The 20,524-nt window shown below is 36.2% G+C and overlaps 1 protein-coding gene across 2 annotated transcripts in view; it reads left to right on the top strand.

Moving 5' to 3' along the window:
- RAP1B (RAP1B, member of RAS oncogene family) overlaps nucleotides 1-19,325 on the top strand; it is a 45,870-nt gene extending 26,545 nt beyond the window's left edge. For both annotated transcript variants that reach the window (XM_084878929.1, XM_084878930.1), the window contains exons 2-8: nucleotides 9,613-9,695; nucleotides 10,696-10,764; nucleotides 11,973-12,029; nucleotides 12,720-12,860; nucleotides 14,560-14,703; nucleotides 16,392-16,508; nucleotides 18,880-19,325. In XM_084878929.1, coding sequence (XP_084735055.1) covers nucleotides 9,639-9,695; nucleotides 10,696-10,764; nucleotides 11,973-12,029; nucleotides 12,720-12,860; nucleotides 14,560-14,703; nucleotides 16,392-16,478 — 555 coding nt within the window. In that variant the 5' untranslated portion in view covers nucleotides 9,613-9,638 and the 3' untranslated portion in view covers nucleotides 16,479-16,508; nucleotides 18,880-19,325. The remainder of the gene's footprint in view (nucleotides 1-9,612; nucleotides 9,696-10,695; nucleotides 10,765-11,972; nucleotides 12,030-12,719; nucleotides 12,861-14,559; nucleotides 14,704-16,391; nucleotides 16,509-18,879) is intronic.
- The last annotated feature ends 1,199 nt before the right edge of the window (nucleotides 19,326-20,524 follow it).

The following is a 20,524-nucleotide window of genomic DNA, read 5'->3' as shown; positions in this document are numbered from 1 at the left end:
GAACCAGTAATTAAGTGTTTTTACTTAGCCCTTATCATTTAAGATAAAAGAATTTCAAACTGATTGCAGGGGGCGGAGGAGGGGGGTGTTGAATATCTGGTTTAGAGCTGGCAAAGAAAAATACTGAGTGACATTTTTACTGAATAACAGTCCCTCATAAGAACAACTACATTTAGACTCCTCCAGAAATCTCATTTGTGTCCCTATTAGTAGAGGAAGAAGGGGCATTAAAGCCATGAGCTCAACAAAATCCAAATTTAACTTCAGCAACAAATTAATTGACATGTCATCCTACCAAAGATGTTGATTTAAAAATACTAAACAGAACAAAGCCTAATGACAGAGCCTTTTGTTAAAAACAGGATTTAATAGCAATCCATTGAAAGGACTCTTTGGCAATAAGCTATATATTACTTTCTTCTTAACAGAGGTTCTTTATTACCACCCTTTATAAAACAATCCCCACATTCCCACACTCTCTCCCTTACCTTGCTTTATTTTTTTTCTCTCCATAGTGTTTATCACATCTAACATACTTTGTGTTGATTTTGTTTCCCCTGCCCCTCTGGATTATATGAATTTTCAGAACAGGGTCTTTTGTTCACTGCTTTATTATCCCATTGCCTAGAACATGTAGTAGGCATTCCTTATATATTGGTGTTGAATATTCAATGCTATATTACAGTAATTATGATAAAATTTATAATTTCTTAGAATTTATTTTTTAATCCTCAGGTTCTAGACATTTCTTAGATCAGAGTAGGTCCTTAGTACATGTCAACACCAAGTAAATAGCCAAAGAGTTTTAAAATATATATTTACTAGAGGCCCTGTGCACGAAATTCCTGCATGTACTGGGTGGGGGACTGGGGGTCCGATTGATCGGGCCTAAACTAGAAGTCAGACATCCCTCTGGCCATCCAGGACCACTGGCTCCTAACCGCTCGCCTGCCTCTCTGCCTGCCTGATCGCCCTTAATCCTTCTGCCTGATCACTCCTAATTACTCACCTGCCTGCCTGATTGCCCCTTACCGCCTCTGCCTGCCTGCCTCATCGCCCATACTCACCTCTACCTGCCTCATCACCCCTACCCACCTCTGCCTGCCTGCCTCATCACCCCTAACCACTTGGCTGCCTACCTCATTGCCCCTAACCACCTCTGCCTCACTCCTGCTGCAGCTTCTTCCAGAAGAATGTCCACCTGTTTGGTTTAATTAGCATATTACACTTTTATTATTATAGACTAGAGGCCTGGTGCATGAAATTCATTCACGGGTGCAGTCCCTGGCCGGCTACTGAAGCGTGAGGACAGTGGAAGGGTGCATCCCAGCTAACCTCTGGGTCCCCCCTGTGCACCCCCCTCTATCTGAGTCACAGCGCCCAAGTCCCCCTGTGGAGATGCGGTGAATGCGGCCTGACACTGCAGCGTTGTCCTCTGAGCCGTCCATGGTGCCACACAGAAGCCAGTGGGCAGCATGCTCTCTCCAGCTGGCCTTGCAGACAAGCTCTTGCGTGAACCCACAGGGAGCTGATTGGCCCCTGTGGTCCCTGCAGCTGCAGCCCAACTCACCCAGAAGAGGCCGTATGGGTGCAGGGCAAGTTCCTTGTGGGCACCTGGCACATGAGTACCCGCTGCTGGCACCACATCACCAATGCCCAACATGTTCCACACTGCCCACTGGTGGTCAGAACATATCATAGCTAGTAGTTTATTGAGCACATTATACTAAGGCACTGTTTTAGATTCTGAGGATATAGCAGTGATGAATAAACAGATCAATATCCTAGTTTTTGTGGAGTTTACAATTTGTATGTTTGCCTTACAACCTTATGTCTGTTACTATCTCCATTTACCCAATAAGGAAAGTGAAGCTCCGAAAGTTTTCATGACTTGCCTGAGGTTATACAAAACTAGGATTTAAAACTTCGGTGCCATGAACACTATGCTATGCTGTCAAAATTGTCCCTCTTTGAAGATCTGTGAAAGAACAATAATTCTCAATGTCTTAAACATTACTTTTATCACAGATCGCCTTGAAATTCTGATATAACTCTTCCCATCATGAAATTTTAGGAATTCACAGGTTCTCAAGTGCTCGTTCATGGCATTGAAATTAAGAACACTAGTACAGGAAGGTTCTGCCTATGGTTCACAAATACATGGGTACCACCACTTTCTTTCCTATTCCTCTTCCCCCAACAAGCCAATGACAGACATTACTTATTGATCAGCATTATCTTTTCTGCTGAAAACTAATGGTCAGTTTTTGGAGTTGGTATTCACAATTAAATCAGGTTTTTTTAAATCATTCTTAGAATCTGGAAACAATTGTTCAGAACTGGTGTACTAAAAAGCACAGATTTGAAAAAATAATAAATTTTGGCTATTGTACTGTTAGGTTTTATTTTTAAGGAAAAAATACTTCTAGCATTGGTATTTAGCAGGATTTAAATTAAAATATTATGGTTGCTGGGTCCATATAAGGAAGTGTTGAAAAAAATTAAAGATAATGACTATGTTTAGTTGTATTTTCTTCTTATTGGTGTTCCTTGTTAAAAACAAAAACAAAAAACACACACAACTTATTAGTAAGTTAGACATGTTTTGTCACTATAATTTTAGATTTGGAAGTATATTGCTGACTTCAATCACATTTCTCTACTTAAAAATTTGAATCACTTTCAATTTCCTATGACCATAGGGCTCTGTGGTAAAAATTCTTCTTGGTTGAGTTACTAAAATTAAAACAAGCTGGAAGCAATCCAAATGTCCACCAGCTGGTGAATGGATAAAGAAAATGTCCTATACCCATGCAAAGGATCTTTTTTGTCAGTAATAAAAAAATACAAGGGCCCTGGCCAGTTTTGCTAAGTGGTTAAGAGTGCTGGCCTGTGGACAGAACACTCCAGTTCAGTTCTGATCAAGGGCACGTACCTCAGTTGCAAGTTCCTCTGTTTCTCTCTCTTTCTCTCCCCTTCCCTCCCATCCTCTGTAAAAAATCAGGTGAGGATTAACAACAATAAAAATTTTTAAAAAAACACAGGAAGAACAAATTACTTATAGAAGTACTAATATGGGTGAACATGATTCATTCTGGCAATAAATGATATTTATGGATAAATGAAGCAACTGGGAAAAAGAGTCCCAACCATCTCATTAAGAAACTAGAGGCCTGCCAAAACCAGTTTGGCTCAGTGGATAGAGAGTCAGCCTGCGGAGTGAAGGGTCCTGGGTTCGATTCCAGTCAAGAGCATGTATGATACCTTGTTTGCAGGCACATCCCCAGTAGGGGGCGTGCAAGAGGTAGCTGATTAATGACTCTCCCATCAATGCTTCTAACTATCTCTCCCTTCCTCTCTGAAAAAAATCAATAAAATATATTTTTTAAAAGAAAGTAAGAAAGAAACTAGAGGCCTGGCACACAAAATTTGTGCATGGGTACGGTCGCTAGGCCTGGCCTGCGATCAGGGTCATTTTCCCCAGCTGCCCGCAGCCGTCCCTACCGCCACCCGCCCCAGTTCCCCATTTGCCATCCGGGGAAGGGACCAAGAGGTAGGCTGTTCCTGCCTGCTCTCTGGCTCCACCCCTGCCATGGGTGGCCATCATCAGGTGATCTGAGCCTGCTGGCCAGAGAAAAAGACCAAGAGATAGTCAGTATGCCTCATAGTGACTGGGTCAGCAGCTGCTCTGGTCGTTCTACCGATAGGGTCAGTTTGCATATTACCCTTTTATTATATAGGACGTAGTTCTGCCCTGGCCAGTGTGGCTCAGTTGATTGGAACATCATCAAATGCACTGAAAGATTGTGGGTTCAATTCTCAGTCAGGGCACATCTCTGGTTTGTGTGTTCAATCCCAGGTAGGGATGGGTGCGGGAGGCAACCCAATGTTTTGCCTCACGCACCCATATCTCTCAGCCCCCTCCTACCCCCTTCTCCCTTCCTCTCTCTCTAAAATCAATAGAAGCATGTCCTTGGATGAGGATTAAATAAATAAATAAAATTTTAATATATATTTTATTGATTTTGTACAGAGAGAAAGAGAGAGGGATAGAGAGTTAGAAACATCGATGAGAGAGAGACATCGATCAGCTGCCTCTTGCACACCCCCTACTGGGGATATGCCCTCAACCAAGGTACATGCCCTTGACCGGAATCGAACCTGGGACCTTTCAGTCCGCAGGCCGACGCTCTATCCATTGAGCCAAACCAGTTTCGGTAATAAAAATATTTTTTAAAAGAGAGAAATGTAGTTTCCATAAATGTTTTATAGTCAATGTCGCCTTTTTTTTTTTTTTTTTTTTTTTAAATCCTCACCTGAGGACATTTTTCCATGGAGGGGGAAGAGAGAAACATTGATGTGAGAGAGACACATCAATTGGTTGCCACCCACACATGCCCACCTGGGCCGGGGATGCAGCCTGCAACTAAGATGCATACCCTTGACTGGGAATTGAACCCCTGACCCTTCCTCTGTGGGCTGATGTTCTAACCACCAAGCCAAACCAGCTTAGAGCAATAGTCAATGTTTTTTAAATGGTAATTTTTATGTTGATTCAGTCAGTATTTTTGTTTTTCGGTTGTGTCACTGTTTTTATTTTTGGGTTTAGTAACTTTATAGTTGTGTAGTCACCACTACAACCAGTTTTACAACACTTCCATCACCCCAAAATATTCCCTTAAAACTTTATGTGTAGTCAGTCTAGTCCTACCTCTAGTGAGGAAAGGTCCAGGAATTAGTAGTATTGCATTCTCAAGTTACCCTTGGAGCAGCATTATGGGACAGATATGGGATCTTTCTACTTTTGTTTCTTAAGTTAGCATGGAACATTGGTTCTTCCAATGGCTCTACTTGTAGTATGTACAGGTATCCTATTCCATAGGCTCCCATTTCTTAGAAAACAAATTTGGTTCAGTTTTTCTTTCTAGCTTGTTTACTTTGTGAGGGTCTCTGAAAATGCTTAGCCGTTGTATATTTTCTAAGTTACAATTTTCCATTTTAAGTTTTCTAGCCAATCAGAGAGAAGGGACTTGTCTCCCTGTACCTCAGCCAGGGTCTACCACAAAATATTTTTTTAAATTTCCTGAAGTCAATTTTTTTTCTATCAAAATTATTTTGTTTGCAACTTTAAATCTTGACCAACCTACCCCTACGAAAGACTTTCAAAATAGAAACTAAATAGGATATTGTTCTCTCTACGTCACTTTTTTAAAAGATATTTGAATCTGGTCTTTTTTTATCCTGCTGTTTTAACCTTTTTCTTTTATGGGAAATTAAATAATTAGTAATTAAGTTGGAATTCTGCACCAAATTTCTGTCATTCTTCCTGAGATTTAGGAAAATCCTTAAACATCATTTCAACTAAATTCTAGGCCAGTGTTTAACTTCAATTTTTATAGCTCTGCTTTCTACTTAGACAATTAAAGGGGCTGTTCATTGTTTAGTGTAATTGTTCCTTTACTGAGAAACCCTCAGGTAGGTAGTTTGTTATCAGAGGTAAAGGGAAGGGGAGCAGAAGAAATAGGTTTTTGTGGGTAGTATAAATAGAATGAATCAGGAAGGGTAGGTTTCCAACGGTTTGAGCAGTAGAGAAGAAAAGAGAGACTATTTTAGTCGTATTTTGAAGCTCCAGAGTACCAATTAAAGAAGTTAATTATTCGGTTTTATTTTTGTCCCAAAGTTCTTCATATAATTTTAGTTCCTATTAAGGTATTAATTTTGACATTCCAAAAGTTGACCATCGGTCTAATTGTTAAGTCACAATTGTTAGTCACAGTTTTTATCATTTACCAATTAAGTGCAAGAAACAAGATTATATTGGAAGTTTATAAAAGACACAAATTCCACCTAGAAAAGGTTTTGGTTTTGACAAATAAGAAAGAAATCACTAAAGACAAGAAAAATGGTGTCATGATAATTACTTAAAAGAGGCACATTGGGGACTTTCTGGGTGATAAAAGTCTTTTAAATCTTAATGAGGGCTGTGTTTGTGGTTGCCAGTACTAGAAAATGTCAACACTAATTTAACTGCAATGCCTAAGGTCTACTTGTTTCTTTTTCTTTCTTTTTTTCTTTTTTTTTTTTTTAATATATTTTATTGATTTTTTTACAGAGAGGAAGAGAGGGGGATAGAGAGTTAGAAACATTGATGAGAGGATCACCGATCAGCTGCCTCTTGCACGCCCCCTACTGAGGATGTGCCTGCAACCAAGGTACATGCCCTTGACCAGAATTGAACCCGGGACTTTTCAGTCCGCAGGTTGACGCTCTATCCATTGATACAAACCGGTTTCGGCAAGATCTACTTGTTTCATTGGATGTAAATTATTCCTAAATATTATAAAAATGATTAGAGTGCTTTAAAAAAATATTTTTAATAGATGTGTCCTTGCAAATAGATTCTCAGGTTCCTTAACCAAGTAGAGATTAGGAAAAAGCCACATAATCAACAATTCTACGATAATGACCTTAATAATATGCCATCATGAAGGTTTTGAAAGTGACTCAATGTGAAGTTTGACAGTTGTTCACCTTTGCTTGGTCTCTGGCTAGTTTGAATTGAATTGGAAGCTTATTAGGCCTGTGCCTCCATCCATTCCAAACAGAGCATCCTCTATTCAGTGAATGAAACTAGACAGTCCAAGACAAAACAAAACACATTTTTCACAAATAAATAGACAAAAGCAAATCAATCAAACTAATAGCAAAAAAAATATTTATCAAACAATATACCTCTAAGCCAAAACCTAAAGGCGTAATTGCCTTGCACAAAGATCAATTTGGTGCAAGTCCTAGGATAAAATAAATTTAGCAATGAAAACTCAAGGAACCAGTTGGAGCTCCCATCATTGTTAAGATAGACTCATCTGGCAGTAAGTTCAAAGAACAAACAGCAGTGGGTCATAAGCAGCCTATTTATTTAATACACTTGTTTGTCTAAGGGCTTCATTTGGAATGATGCCAAATGAGGGTCTTAGGTCAACTGTCAAAGAATAAGAGTGACCATTCATATCTGAAACAAAAAACAAAGCTGAAGTTATTGAGTACTTTCAGAAACAGCTATCCTAGTCAGACACAGTCTTCCCTGAACAGAGCAGACTGCTAGTTTATATGGTTTTAGGGAATTAGAGTTTAAAGATCAACACACTTTCAAAGGCAGGAGTGAATTAATGTTAACTTTAGAAGCACTGTCACTCGAGTGAGACAGTTGTTGAGTGGTTTGCATTTTGATGTGTGTTCATTGAAGTGAGGTTTTTTCAAGTTGTAGATAAAGAAAAATGGCAGAGAAGTCATTAAAGAGTGATATAGCCCTCCTACTTAATGGATAGAGGAGTGCTGGAGATCAGTCTTATTTGTATTATGTAGTTAGTTTGTTCTTTGTGATGTTTAGGAAATTCTTGTCCCCAGAGTTACCACATTCCTTTTAATTGGATTCAGAAACACAAAATTGGAGGCATCTATCATTAGACTTCTAAGGGCTGGAATTCTATTTTTAACTGCTTTTTTATGTTAAATAAACCTGGCTTTGTATTGGCCCAAAATTTATGTGTGCTATAGTATAGAACCGTGGTTGGCAAAATACCACAACTGGGCAAGTCTATGCATTAGAAGAAGTTTTAAGTTTAAAAAATTTGGCTCTCAAAAGAAATTTCAATCGTTGTACTTTAAATTTGGCTCTGTTGACTAATGAGTTTGCTGACCACTGGATACAGGGGTCTTCAAACTACAGCCCGCGGGCCACATGTGGCCCGCAGAGGAGTCTGATCCTGCCCGCCAGGTTTTTTGGGCAGTGAGCGCAGCCGAGGTGTTACAGTAGGAATTAGTAGTTCATATAGTCCGGCCCTCCAGCTCTCTGAGGGACCGTGATATGGCCCCCACTTTAAAAAGTTTGAGGACCCCTGGGATAGAATATCCTTAAAGCTGAAAGTTGGCTCAACTTTATATCCTCTTTCCTAAAATTATAATCTGGTAAGAACTATACAGCTCATAAAAGTTAAGGATACTATATTCAGGAACTGGAAAAAAGTCTAGAGGAATGATGGGTTCAAGTTTAGAAATAAAGTATAGGGACTAGTAAATGGGAAAGTTTACAGCTAATTTTTTGTGAGGTTATAGGAGGGGTTCCTCATTCAAGAACAGAAAAATATATATGCAGACGCTCAACGCAGGAGCTGTCCAGCCCACAGGCAGCTGGGGAAGATGGCCCTGATCATGCACCAGGCCTCCAGAATGTATATTAGATAGGTAGAAGTGAAGGAGAAAGTTTTGAAAGGAAGTCCATGACAATAGACCTGGCATCTTGAAAAATAAAGGAATGTCATAGACAGGTTAAACAAAGGATATTTTTTCTAAGAATATAGGCTGGAAGGAAAAAAACATATAAAGAGATTTAACACAAAGAAATATACCAAAGTGAGTCCATTTGTGATTGACTGACTTTCAAAAGGGGCTATCAGATAGTGACTAGTTTACAAAATTATATTCACTAAAGCAAATGATTATTGGTTGATTAAATGTTTTTAAACCAGTTCTGGTAGTTACTTGTTGTTATAACTAAAGAACTATTATTTCTTGATTGAGAAGAAAGTTTAAAATCTGTTCTAGTGGCTACTTTTGTATCCTGGCCACTGACCAAAATTTTCCCCCCCTAGGAATGTGGGAGCTTTGTATTCTCATTTTCTCCCCTATCATGGAATCTTTTAGGGTCTTCTTTCTCTGAAATTTTATAGTGATAAGCCTTAGTATGGTTTGCTTCTTTTTGTTTTATTGTTATTGATACTTAGTATTTCATCATATTGAACAGAGTCTGGCCATTGATATTCAATTCTGCCACTGATTCCTGACCATTTTCAGACACCTTGTACCCCTCCCATTTCAGCAATGAATATTTGGTCTGCTTTCTCTGCTAGCTCAATTTACCACTCGTGTATCTCAGGTGTCAGCAATTTTTTTTCCTAAAAATGGCAAAGTAAATATTTTAGGCTTTGCAGACCAGATGGTCTCTGCTATAACTTATTAACTGCCATCATAGCAAGATAGCAACCACAGTCAATACACAAATGAATAGGCATGGTTTATTTTAATAAAACTTTATGTACAAAAACAGATTGTGGGCTGGATTTGTCTATAGACTTCTGCCCTATCCTATTTATCTTTCTAGAATATTAGCTCAGTGAAGGCATGATTTTCCCTCCCCTCACCCCACCCCCCAATTTGGTATATTCCTGTACTTAGTAGTCATTCAGCTACTTGTGACTCAGGATAGAAAGGAAGGTAAACATGTCTACTGCTGCCATCTTAACCAATAGAATATCCTTTCAAGCTTTTCTTCAGCCTCTTCCCCCCTTCTTTTTTTTTTTTTTCTTAATAGAGTAAATATTTTATTCTAATTGAACTTAAGAAGTACTGAAAGTCATATGGTAATTCTGCAGTTTCTACCTCTGATATGTTAAAAGAGCCCATTCTTTAGTAATTCTGTTTATGGGATGCTCCATATTAGTGTGGTATAGTAATTATTTTTAAATAAATCTATTTGCTTGAAGGTCTTATTCATATAAGGACCACCTGATTACAGATATATTACTTAAGAATTTTTTGTCTTTTCTTTAATAGGTACTAGCTTTTGACAGGTTTGCACCATGCGTGAATATAAGCTAGTCGTTCTTGGCTCAGGAGGTGTTGGAAAATCTGCTCTGGTAAGTCATTCTCACTATACCTAAACTATTCACTCCAAGACATGTTTTTCTGTTGAATTTTAGGTTTTGATTATTTGTTTTCGTTTACATATTAAGGTAAAAATCTCACTAATTTTAGAAGCAATGTAATATTTTTCTTACAATTTTAGTCAACTTTTAGTTGTATCTGGGTAGATCATATTTTCTCTGAAACACTGGTTCCAGACCAACATGAAATATGCCAGAATACAGTTTGAGTTCAGCACAGAAGGTGAGAGCATATAAAAGTGTGCATTTCAGAGCCACATGGGAGTTAATTTTGGTCTTTGTCATTATATATATATATATTTTTTTTTATGTTAGAAAATATTAAATAAAGCTTATAAAAATCTTTTTCAAATAGCACCTCTGACTATACAGTTTCTACATTATTTTGACATTCATATTTTCCCCCTGTATCCGGGAAAAGTATAGTAAGAAAAAAGACGCAGCTTGATGGTGGTTGGGAAAGGGAAGAAGCTTAGAGAAAATAACTTGATGAGTAGTTGAGCGTTTAGCAAAGTTCCACAACAAGATAGATTGATTATCTATTTGACCACTTAGCACAGAACTTGACATACTGAAATCAAACTGAGAAATGTGTATAACAGAGCATGAGCTGCTTTTTCATGTGTAATTATATCCAGAGTAATGGGGAAGTGTGTGTGCACACACATGTGTATACACAAAAACAATTAGCCACTTTCTAATTAAAATCAATTAAGATAAACTGGAAATATTTAAAAATGTTTAAATATTGTATGATTTCTAAATTTAGAATTACCTAAAAAGAGCATAGTGATTACTTTAAAAAAAAAACAAAAAAAAACTTTCTAAGGTAATCTCACCAAATGCATGCATTCAAATGTGATTGTGTTTTTTACCAGTGGCATAACTACTATGTGAAATCAGTAGCTTGAAATGTACAGATTTGGATTTGTTCTTTCCATTAGAAGTATAATGGTATGTTAATTTTTTTCAGACTGTACAGTTTGTTCAAGGAATTTTTGTTGAAAAATATGATCCTACGATAGAAGATTCTTACAGAAAGGTATATATTACTTTAAAATGCCTTTTGCCTTTGACTTTACTATAAATTATTGGTTTTAGCTTTATAATTATTGAATGTTATTTACATAGTGGGAAAAATTTACACTTGATTATTTCTTGGCATTGCATGTCTACCACTCTATGAGGATCTTAAAGACTTGGCTCTCACTGTCTCCTCTCTCTCTCTCTCTCTCTCTCTCTCTCTCTCTCTCTCTCTCAGAATTTTAAGTTTATCATGACCCCACCATTTTAATTTGACAAATATACTTAAGAGGTAGGCCATCCATTTCAAGTGTTCCATCCAAGCTTCATGTTCCATTCAAACCCCACCCCAAAGATGAAAATATACTCTCTAGTCCCCCCACCCTTTTTTTTTTAAACTAAAGATGTGAGTACAGGAATATCCCTAACCTTTCTACTAATAACTCTCTGAGAAAGTGTCACTGCTCATAAAAGAAAGTTTATTTTGTGTTCGCTAACACAGCATACAACACTAGAACTTTTCCCTAGAAAATGTTGGGTGAAAGGTGTTAACAGAGAAACACAATTTATTTTATAGCTGTCCTCTGCTTTCTTGCTACCAGAGATTTTTGGGGTAGACAGAATCACTTCTGATATCATTCATACTACAACTGGTTTCAATTTTTAAACCTTTTTTTTTTTTTTAAATAATTTCCTTTTTTTAATGAAGGGTTTTTGTTTTGTTTTGTTTTTTTAATATATTTTTATTGATTTCAGAGAGGAGGAAAAGAGAGGGAGAGAGAGATAGAAACATCAATAATGAGAGAGTATCATTGATCAGCTGCCTCCTGCATGCTCCCCACTGGGCTCCGAGCCCACAATCCAGGCATGTGCCCTTGACTGGCATCGAACCCGGGACGCTTCAGTTCACAGGCCGATGCTCTATCCACTGAGCCAAACCAGCTAGGGCTGAAATAATTTCCTTTCCAGAATTAAGTGTTTAGTGATTCATATTGAGCTTGGATCTTGTCAGTATCTATATTGAGTCAGAACACACGGTTTTTCCACCTAATACAAAGTTGGTGGACCTTAATTATCTAGCTTTTTTTTCTTCTGTTAAAGTATTGCTTGAGATTAGAGTTGCTATAATCTGTCACTGTTTTAAATATCATTAGCTTTTGTGTATATTAAAATATGTTGTTTATATATAAAAAATAATAAAGGTCTATTTTGACATTTTTCCGCCAGCAAGTTGAAGTTGATGCACAACAGTGTATGCTTGAAATCTTGGATACTGCAGGAACGGTATGTAAAATGAAGTACCAAAGTATATGCACACCTTATGCAGTATTCTCCTTGTAAATGCTAATATTCTATAATGTGGAAAATACTTGGGTATACTTATTTATTTCTATAAGATATATTTATTCCTCTGTGGCTGTGTGAAATATTTTGAATGATATTGTTCCTCCTTTAAAGTATTTACGAACCAACTAAATTTGTTGGTATCTGGAAGATTTATTCTGGCTATATGGTATTCATTCAATTAATGTTTGAGTATCTGATATGTGCCATGGACTGTGTTCTGACCCTAATGGAAGAGAAAACGTATGGGAAACGGCAAGATGTAGGTAAGCATGCTGGTGGACCCCATAGAACTAGAGCATTGTGAGGTAGCTGTAACTTGGGGACTTATTTGGGTGCCCTACAAGTTATAAAATATTAAAAAGCTTCCTTTAAGTAGCTTTTAGAGAGGATATTTCTATTCCTCTTGAGTATAGTTATTGCACATAATTCTGCTTTGGTGTATCACTTTTAAATTAAAAGCTTATTTTTTGAAATATCAACTTTTCAAATAGCATCGTGCCACAGATTGTAATTTAAAGATATGTTACATAATATTACAATATTCTTCATTGAGCTCTAATTATAGTCTTTGAAAATTGTCAAATTAACTGTCACAACATTATTCTTTAATGATTCTTTCTATTGTAGGAACAATTTACAGCAATGAGGGATTTGTACATGAAAAATGGACAAGGCTTTGCATTAGTTTATTCCATCACAGCACAATCCACATTTAATGATTTACAAGATCTGAGAGAACAGATTCTTCGAGTGAAAGACACTGATGATGTAAGCTGACATCCTAATAAATAAATGTACTTTATTTTGAGCTCTTATTGTTGTGATATCCAATTTAAAACTAAGAATTTAAAGTTGATGTATTTATTGGGGGGAGGGGAGGCTTGTATTTCAAAAGCTTTTTCCTTGAGAGGCCAAAATATATCTTTAACCCTCATACCTATTTCAAATATATATATAAATATATAACGTGGAAAGTGAAAACACTCCTCTCCCCTTAACCTGTGTAAAATAAAATTTATATCCTCTCCATTTTTAAATCATCCATTTGATGGGGAGGAAAGACAGATGTGGGTGACAAATGTTAACTAATAGAGTGAATTATGTTCTGACCACATTACTGGTAGATTTAAGAGACTTTAACATGTAAACACACCTAAAGAAACTATGACAGAAAAAGAGCATAATAGTAATTATTTTTCAGGAAACCAACAAACATATTAGATTCTAATGTTAATTTACATGCCCCTTCAAAGTGTACCATATGGAGTTTAATCCCTGTATTCCAAAAACTTCAAAAGGATTCTTTTAATTCTTCATTTTACTCTATATAGCAGTGATTCTCAAAGTTGATCTTTCTGTAAATCACTAGTTGAAACTGGTTAAGACAGATTGCCAAGCCCCAACTGCCCCATTCTCAGAGTTTCTGATTCAGTAGGTCTGGGATTGAGCTCAAGAATTTGTATTTCTAACAAGTTTCTAGATGGTGTTGATGTTGCTGGTCTGGCCCAACGCTTTCAAGAACTACTATAATATCTATAATTAAATTATGATAAATATTGTCAGACTTCTAGGAAATGCTGTTGTTTCTTGGACTTCTGAAATAAAAACTATAGGGCACCCTATATATTTATAGTGACCTCAGTGAAGCACTTCTTAATTAGTAAATCTATTTTGTTTTATCCATAGTAACTACTGTATTTTTCTTCTAAAAGTTGCATTAAACAAGTATTTATTAATACAATACTATACATCTTCCTAAAAAGCCAAAATTCTTGATTTTCTAATTTGGATTTTTAAAAAAAAAATTCTTTAGAAAGTCAATTTCTAAATGATTAAAGGGAGTTTTGAAGAGTAAGTATTATTTTTCCATGGTGTCCTTTTAAAATTACAATATCACATGCATCCAAACACATGAATAATGAGGTCTAGATTTTAGCAAATAAAGATGATTGTAACTTTATAGCATTTTAATTACAGATTCTAAATAAAAATTTTATTTTAGAGACTTTCCAAATTTCTCCTTTTTAAGTTGTAAAATTGAGAATAATCATTTGATAAATGTGTGTCAGAAAACTTGAAGTTGATTCACATCTCTAAGAGAAATATTTAAAATTTTTGAGATATACTGGCTTTTTACAGCAACACCTTTGGTACTTCCTTTTTGAAAAAAGTTTTGTATTTTGCTTATTATAATCAGTTATAAGTCCATTGTTATATAATCTTAAGGGTTATTTTCCCCTTTCATAAACAGATTCTAGCTTGTTTTATAAAATTTTCATGTGAAAGGTTCTTAAATTAACATTAAGGCTTCATATTTAACTGTAAATTTTATTACAAATCATTAATTTAATATATTTCTCTGATATAATGTAAAAAATAATCCTTAGCGTTGACTCTAAGAACTCTTTGAATTTATAGCATATATTTATTTACTTACTTCTTTTTACCTTCACAAATATATTTTTAGGTTCCAATGATTCTGGTTGGTAATAAGTGTGACTTGGAAGATGAAAGAGTTGTAGGAAAGGAACAAGGTCAAAATCTAGCAAGACAATGGAACAACTGTGCATTCTTAGAATCCTCTGCAAAATCAAAAATAAATGTTAATGAGGTATGGTGAAATATACGTTAAAAACTCTATTTGGAATTCAACATGCAGAATGGAAAATAATGTATGTGTATTAACACAACCCCAAGTTAATGTGTACTCGGGGTGCTTTTTTTGTTGTTTCCCGCCCCCCCCCCCCCCCCCCAATATATTTTTATTGATTTCAGAGAGGAAGGAAGAGGGAGAGAGAGATAAAAACATCCATGATGAGAGAGAATCATGGATCAGCTGCCTCTTGCAAGTTCCCCACTGGGGATCGAGCCCACAACCTAGGCATGTGACCTTGACCATAATCAAATGTGGACCTTTCAGTTCACAGGCTGATGCTCTATCCACTGAGCCAAACCAGCTAGGACTTCTTTTTTCCTTTAATATTTTTTATTGACTTCAGAAAGGAAGGGAGAGGTAGAGAGAGATAGAAACATCGAAAGAAAATCGTTGATTGGCTGCCTCTTGCACTCCCCCTACTTGGGTGGGGATCAAGCTCGCAACCCAGGCATGTGCCCTTGACCAGAATCGAATCCAGAACCCTTCAGTCTGCAGGCCGATTATCCACTGAGCCAAACCAGCTAGGGCTTAGCGTGCTTTGTTAATTCTTGTAGGCAAAAAATCTTATCTACACTAATAAAAGAGAAAGATACAAAATGACTGTACCCGTACGGTGTCCACCAGCCAATCAGGAGTGAATATGCAAATTAACTCAACAAAGATGGCTGGTAATTTGCATACGCAGACACTGAGCAGCTTGGGGGGTGGGACACTTACAGCAACCCAGGCATTTCACACCGCCCCACTCAAGGCCTCTGGGCAGCATGGGAAAGTAGGGCCATAGCAGAAAGATGGTGCTGGCAGCCAGGCAAAGGAAGGCCCATTCTACACGAATCTTAGTGCATTGGGCTCCTGATATTAAATAATATGCATGTTAATAAGCAACAGTGTATTTTAACCTCTTCATTAAAGTGGAATAAACCATGAAAAAAAAAAAGGCTGAAAAAAAATGATAGAGTGGGGAAGATAAATTAAGTCTTTGGGTATATGAAAGATGTGTTATGTAAAAGAGAGCAAATTTAAAAAAGCATACACGATTCTTGCCTTGAAGGGTCTTAAAGTCATATTGTAAAATTACTTGGAAGGATCTGAAAAAGAGTAAATGTTCTATCAGTGGTCGGCAAACTCATTAATCAACAGAGCCAAATATCAACAGTTTAATGATTGAAATTTCTTTTGAGAGCCAAATTTTTTAAATGTCTTCTAACGCCACTTCTTCAAAATACTCACCCAGGCGTGGTATTTTGTGGAAGAGCCACACTCAAGAGGCCAAAGAGCTGCATGTGGCTTGCGAGCCATAGTTTGCCAACCACAGTTCTAACCGAACTAAGGTTAAGATCTCCACAGTTCCTTCAACTCAGTGCTTATTTTAAGGAGAACAATTTTAACCCTCCCAAAAAATAAACAGAAAAGAATTTAGCATTTATAAGAATACCTGGTTTTACTCTTTATTTCTTAACTGGCAAAAAAAAAATTGCTTTCTTGGGTTCATTTATATCCATGGAAAGTTCAACTTTTTAATTTTACTTTTTCATTTTTTGGTGATTATTTTGTTTGTTTTCCTTTCTTTTTTGTTTGTTTGTTTGTTTGTTTTAGTTTTTTTGTCTCCTGTAAATTAAAAATATGTATATATATGTTTGCAGATCTTTTATGACCTAGTGCGGCAAATTAACAGAAAAACTCCAGTGCCTGGGAAGGCCCGCAAAAAGTCATCGTGTCAGCTGCTTTAATATACTAAATGCATTGTAGCTCTGAGCCAGGTATGTTCATTTCTTTTCCTCCTTTTAAAAATACTTTCCTTTCACTTGTAATCTCAACTTCATTTTGGGCACTCTTGTTAAGACAGCAAGTATAGAATTTTTTGTTGTTCTAAAAAAGAAATAATTGCTTCTCTTTTAAGATATTCATGAGTTAGTATAATATCTTAGTGATTAAAATAATTATTTCATTTACATATCATCTGAAGTAAAGTATTATACATAAGTGAATATGCTATTTCATTTAATATATATTTATGCCCCAGTGAGACACTGGTTCTTGCTGACAATACAGTGATGAACAATACTGACCTCTCTTTGCCTCTTCATTGCCTTAATTGAAGTCTAGTGATAGAGTTGGACAAATAATTGCAAAATATGATAAATGCTGTTATAGAATAAATCCAGCCTAGTACTGATAATAAGAATCCATGACACATTTATCATGTGCCAGGCACTCTTTAAATACTATGTTACAAATAAGTGAACTGAGACACAAAAAAAATTGTTCCTTGTTCAAGTCCTGCAGTTAATAAGTACGAAGCCAGGATTTGAATCCAGTGATCTGGAGTACATAATTTGAGCCATAGACTGGCTGCCAAGTCCATGCTTAGTTATTAATGAGTACTATAGGAGCATGTAACAGACACCAAACCAGGTATGTCACACGAACTGTGGATTCAGGAAAAGTCTAAGAGACATCTAAGCTGAGATATGAAAGTCAAGTAGAATTGTGTGCAGTGTTTCCCAAACTTTTGACATATGTGTACCCCTTCTATAATTTTCGTAACGCTGAGTACCCCTTCGTACTCATGAGAATGTAGAATTAGGCGCAGCTAAGCACGGTGCAGTGCATATCCCCACCAAACTCCGGTGCAACGTGTACCCCCACCAAACTCTTCCCGTACCCCTGGTGGTACGTGTACCACACTTTAGGAAACATTGGTGTAGGGGATAGAGAATTCAGCCAGAGAGAACCAAAAATTTAGCCCACAGAGGAGGGAGCAAAGGAAAACTGAGCATATAACATTTTTATATAGTTTTTGAAAATAACTATATTAAATGAGTTAAACCTTATAAAGCAGGTGATCAGTGCCTGGCACATGATAAATCCTCAACCATTTTAGCTACTGTTGTTTGCCAATAATAATGATTTCCTGCTCAGGGTTAATTAAATCATATTGTATTGTACTCTTATCGTTGGGCACTTTATATGTTTGTGGTTCTGCTTCTTCCTATGTTAAATGGCCCTGTACTACCATAGCACTCTGGTTCTGTATCTTTTGGGGGATTTTGACCTACTCTCTGTTTAAGGCTTTCTGTTTTAGAGACATATCCTCTCACATCTGGTATTCTCTTTCTTGACTACATACATGCCCATTCGCTGCACACATGTGCTTGAACTCACACATTCCCACCTGTCCCTTCCAATTTGCTACTTTCAGTCTGCTAGGAAAACTTAGCAAACTCAGACTCTAAAGGAGGGCTTAAAGTTTGAAGCATTTGGGAAATCAGCAAACACATACATATTAACAGCATTTCTGGAGCTCGCAACAAAAACAGTAAAAAAAAGGAAACATTTTTTTAGCCCAGACATGTATGGAGAAAATCATCCAAAGTAAATAGATATTTGGCAATGTGTTTTGACTTTATTTCTTTTATTTACATCACTCACCATTTTTTAAGTTTACATAATTTTAGTGTAATACCAGCCTTTTTCTGACATTCATCTAAAAATTGATAGAATGTGTATAAATATGGAATTAGAAAGTATATATAACTCAACTTAAAGAGCCATCATGAAGTAATTTCTTGTCTACTCTGAACCAGCTTTTTAGCCACTCTTATTGGAAGAGTGGGGAAGAAAGGCCTTTGTTTTCTGATACTGGGACCCTTAGTGAGCTGTGAATTCCACACTTTAAGATGTAATTCTAGGATTGTTAACACTTGTAGAGTCACCAATTTTGTTAATATTGCTGTCTTTTCATCTTAATTCTAATAAAGTTGAACTGACGTAAAATTTAATGTGATTTTCTCCCACCTCCGCCCGCTTTTAATCTTTGGAAGGTAATACACAGAGATTTGCATTAAGGGATACTCCCTTTTTTATCTAAGACTTTCATTTGACTGACTTTCAAGATGGCAGCAGGTTAGATGAAGTCATTCTAAAAAGATCGAAATATCTACCCTTGCTTTGCTTTGCTTTGCTTTGCTTTGCTATGAGTTGTGGTACATTGTCATTAATGTAATGAAGACAAGAGCCTGCATTCTATTCATTTTTAAACCTTGAACACTGTTGTCTTAATGTGTTCCTTTGGCTCTTTTGTGTGCTATTTTAATCCCATGTTTACAATTTATTTTTTTCTTTTGACAGGTCTGAAGAACTGTTGCCCAATTCAACAGTGCCAGCATTCCAACTTTGTTAAACCTACCAACATCTTAAATGGACTTTCTGTGGTGGTACCCTTTAAGAGGCGGATGAAAGCTACTACATCAGTTTGCACATTCTAATCACTTTCCAGTATCACAAGAGAGATTTTTACTTATATAATAGCCCTAGTGTAAGCATCTGGTAAAACCAGAAGCTACAATCCAGTATTACTGCTAAGAGACATTTTCATCCACCAATGTTGTACATGTATGAAAATGGTGTACTGTATACTATAACACGCCCCATACTTTGTTTTGGAGAGTACAATGATGTAAATCCTAAAAGCACCACTATTTTAGCATAATAAAAGAAAGTCCAAAGAGCTCCTATATAGACTACTCCAGATAACTTCGCTTCTTTGATACTTGTAGCTTATTGTAATTTTTTTTTAAGAAAATCAAGGTCATTATCATTGTATTGTACAAATAAGCGCTTTGATTAACACAGCTATATAGTTTTTTTAATTTTTAAAAAACCTGTGGAGACAGTGATCTTGTCTTTAAAAATACAATAGTCCTTTCAGTATAATGTCTTAGATTAAAGACGTTGCCTTTAATATCTGTTGGGAAGGAAATGTCCAGATTTTTCAAATCTCTTATATGTTTCCTTTTTTGTTTACATAGGGAACAATGTTTATAGTTGTGTGTACAGTGGGGGTCTACAACAAGAAGTGTATATTTTCAAACAATTTTTTAATGATTTAACAATTTTTGTAAATCATTTTCAGGCTTCTGCAGCTGTAGATTCTCACTGTGAATCCCTTGCTTGCTCATGCATAAGTGTATTTGCAATACCAAATATACAGGTTTAGTATTTTTGCCTGTTAGTGATTGTTTCACATGTGTAACGTTTTGGTTGAGATGTTAAATGGTGGACGAGTACTGTGGATGTGAATGTGGGAAGTAATTTTAATCATGTATAATTGGTCACAAGGCCCAAGTTGCAGTAACTATTGCTGTTTTATTTAACAATGCCTTGTTGCTTTGTATGCATTAATGTTTGGGTGTAAAGATTGTGTGTCTATCCAAGAGGGAGCCACAGTATTTAAATTGACCAACCTAATGTTACAACTACTTAGAGGTGGCCAAATGTAAACTAAAAGCCTTAATTAAAGTGGTGCAATTTTGTATAACTTAGCATCAGTAGTTCAATAAATTTGGATTGCCATGCAAGGGCTTGCATTATAATTACTTGCCACTTGAATGTGTTTTGTGTAATGTTTAACAGTGCTAGTAAATAAATATAGATTTAACTTCTTTTTAAATCTAATAGGTGTATTTTACATAGTGTGGTTTCATAATTTAACATTTGGGCAAGCAGATTCATTCATTGCATACAGAACTGATAAGTGAAATATGTCATTTTCCCCCCCTAGTATATTATTTGAATATCCATATAACAACCTTTTGAATTTTTCCTTGGGAAAGAATTTTGTAAATCAAGCAATATTACATATGAACATATGCCTTCTACATAATATTTAATAGCTCTTTGAGGTGTAAGAGGAAAAATTGAAAATACATTCACAGATGTTACACATTTGGATTTTTTAAAAATATAGGACGAAGTTAGAATATTATGGTTATAA

Source organism: Pipistrellus hanaki (assembly GCF_964339955.1).
Source record: "Pipistrellus hanaki genome assembly, chromosome: 3".
Classification (NCBI taxonomy): Eukaryota; Metazoa; Chordata; class Mammalia; order Chiroptera; family Vespertilionidae; genus Pipistrellus; species Pipistrellus hanaki.
The sequence above is the reverse complement of the archived record's forward strand: the minus strand, read 5'-3'. Positions and strand labels throughout refer to the sequence as shown.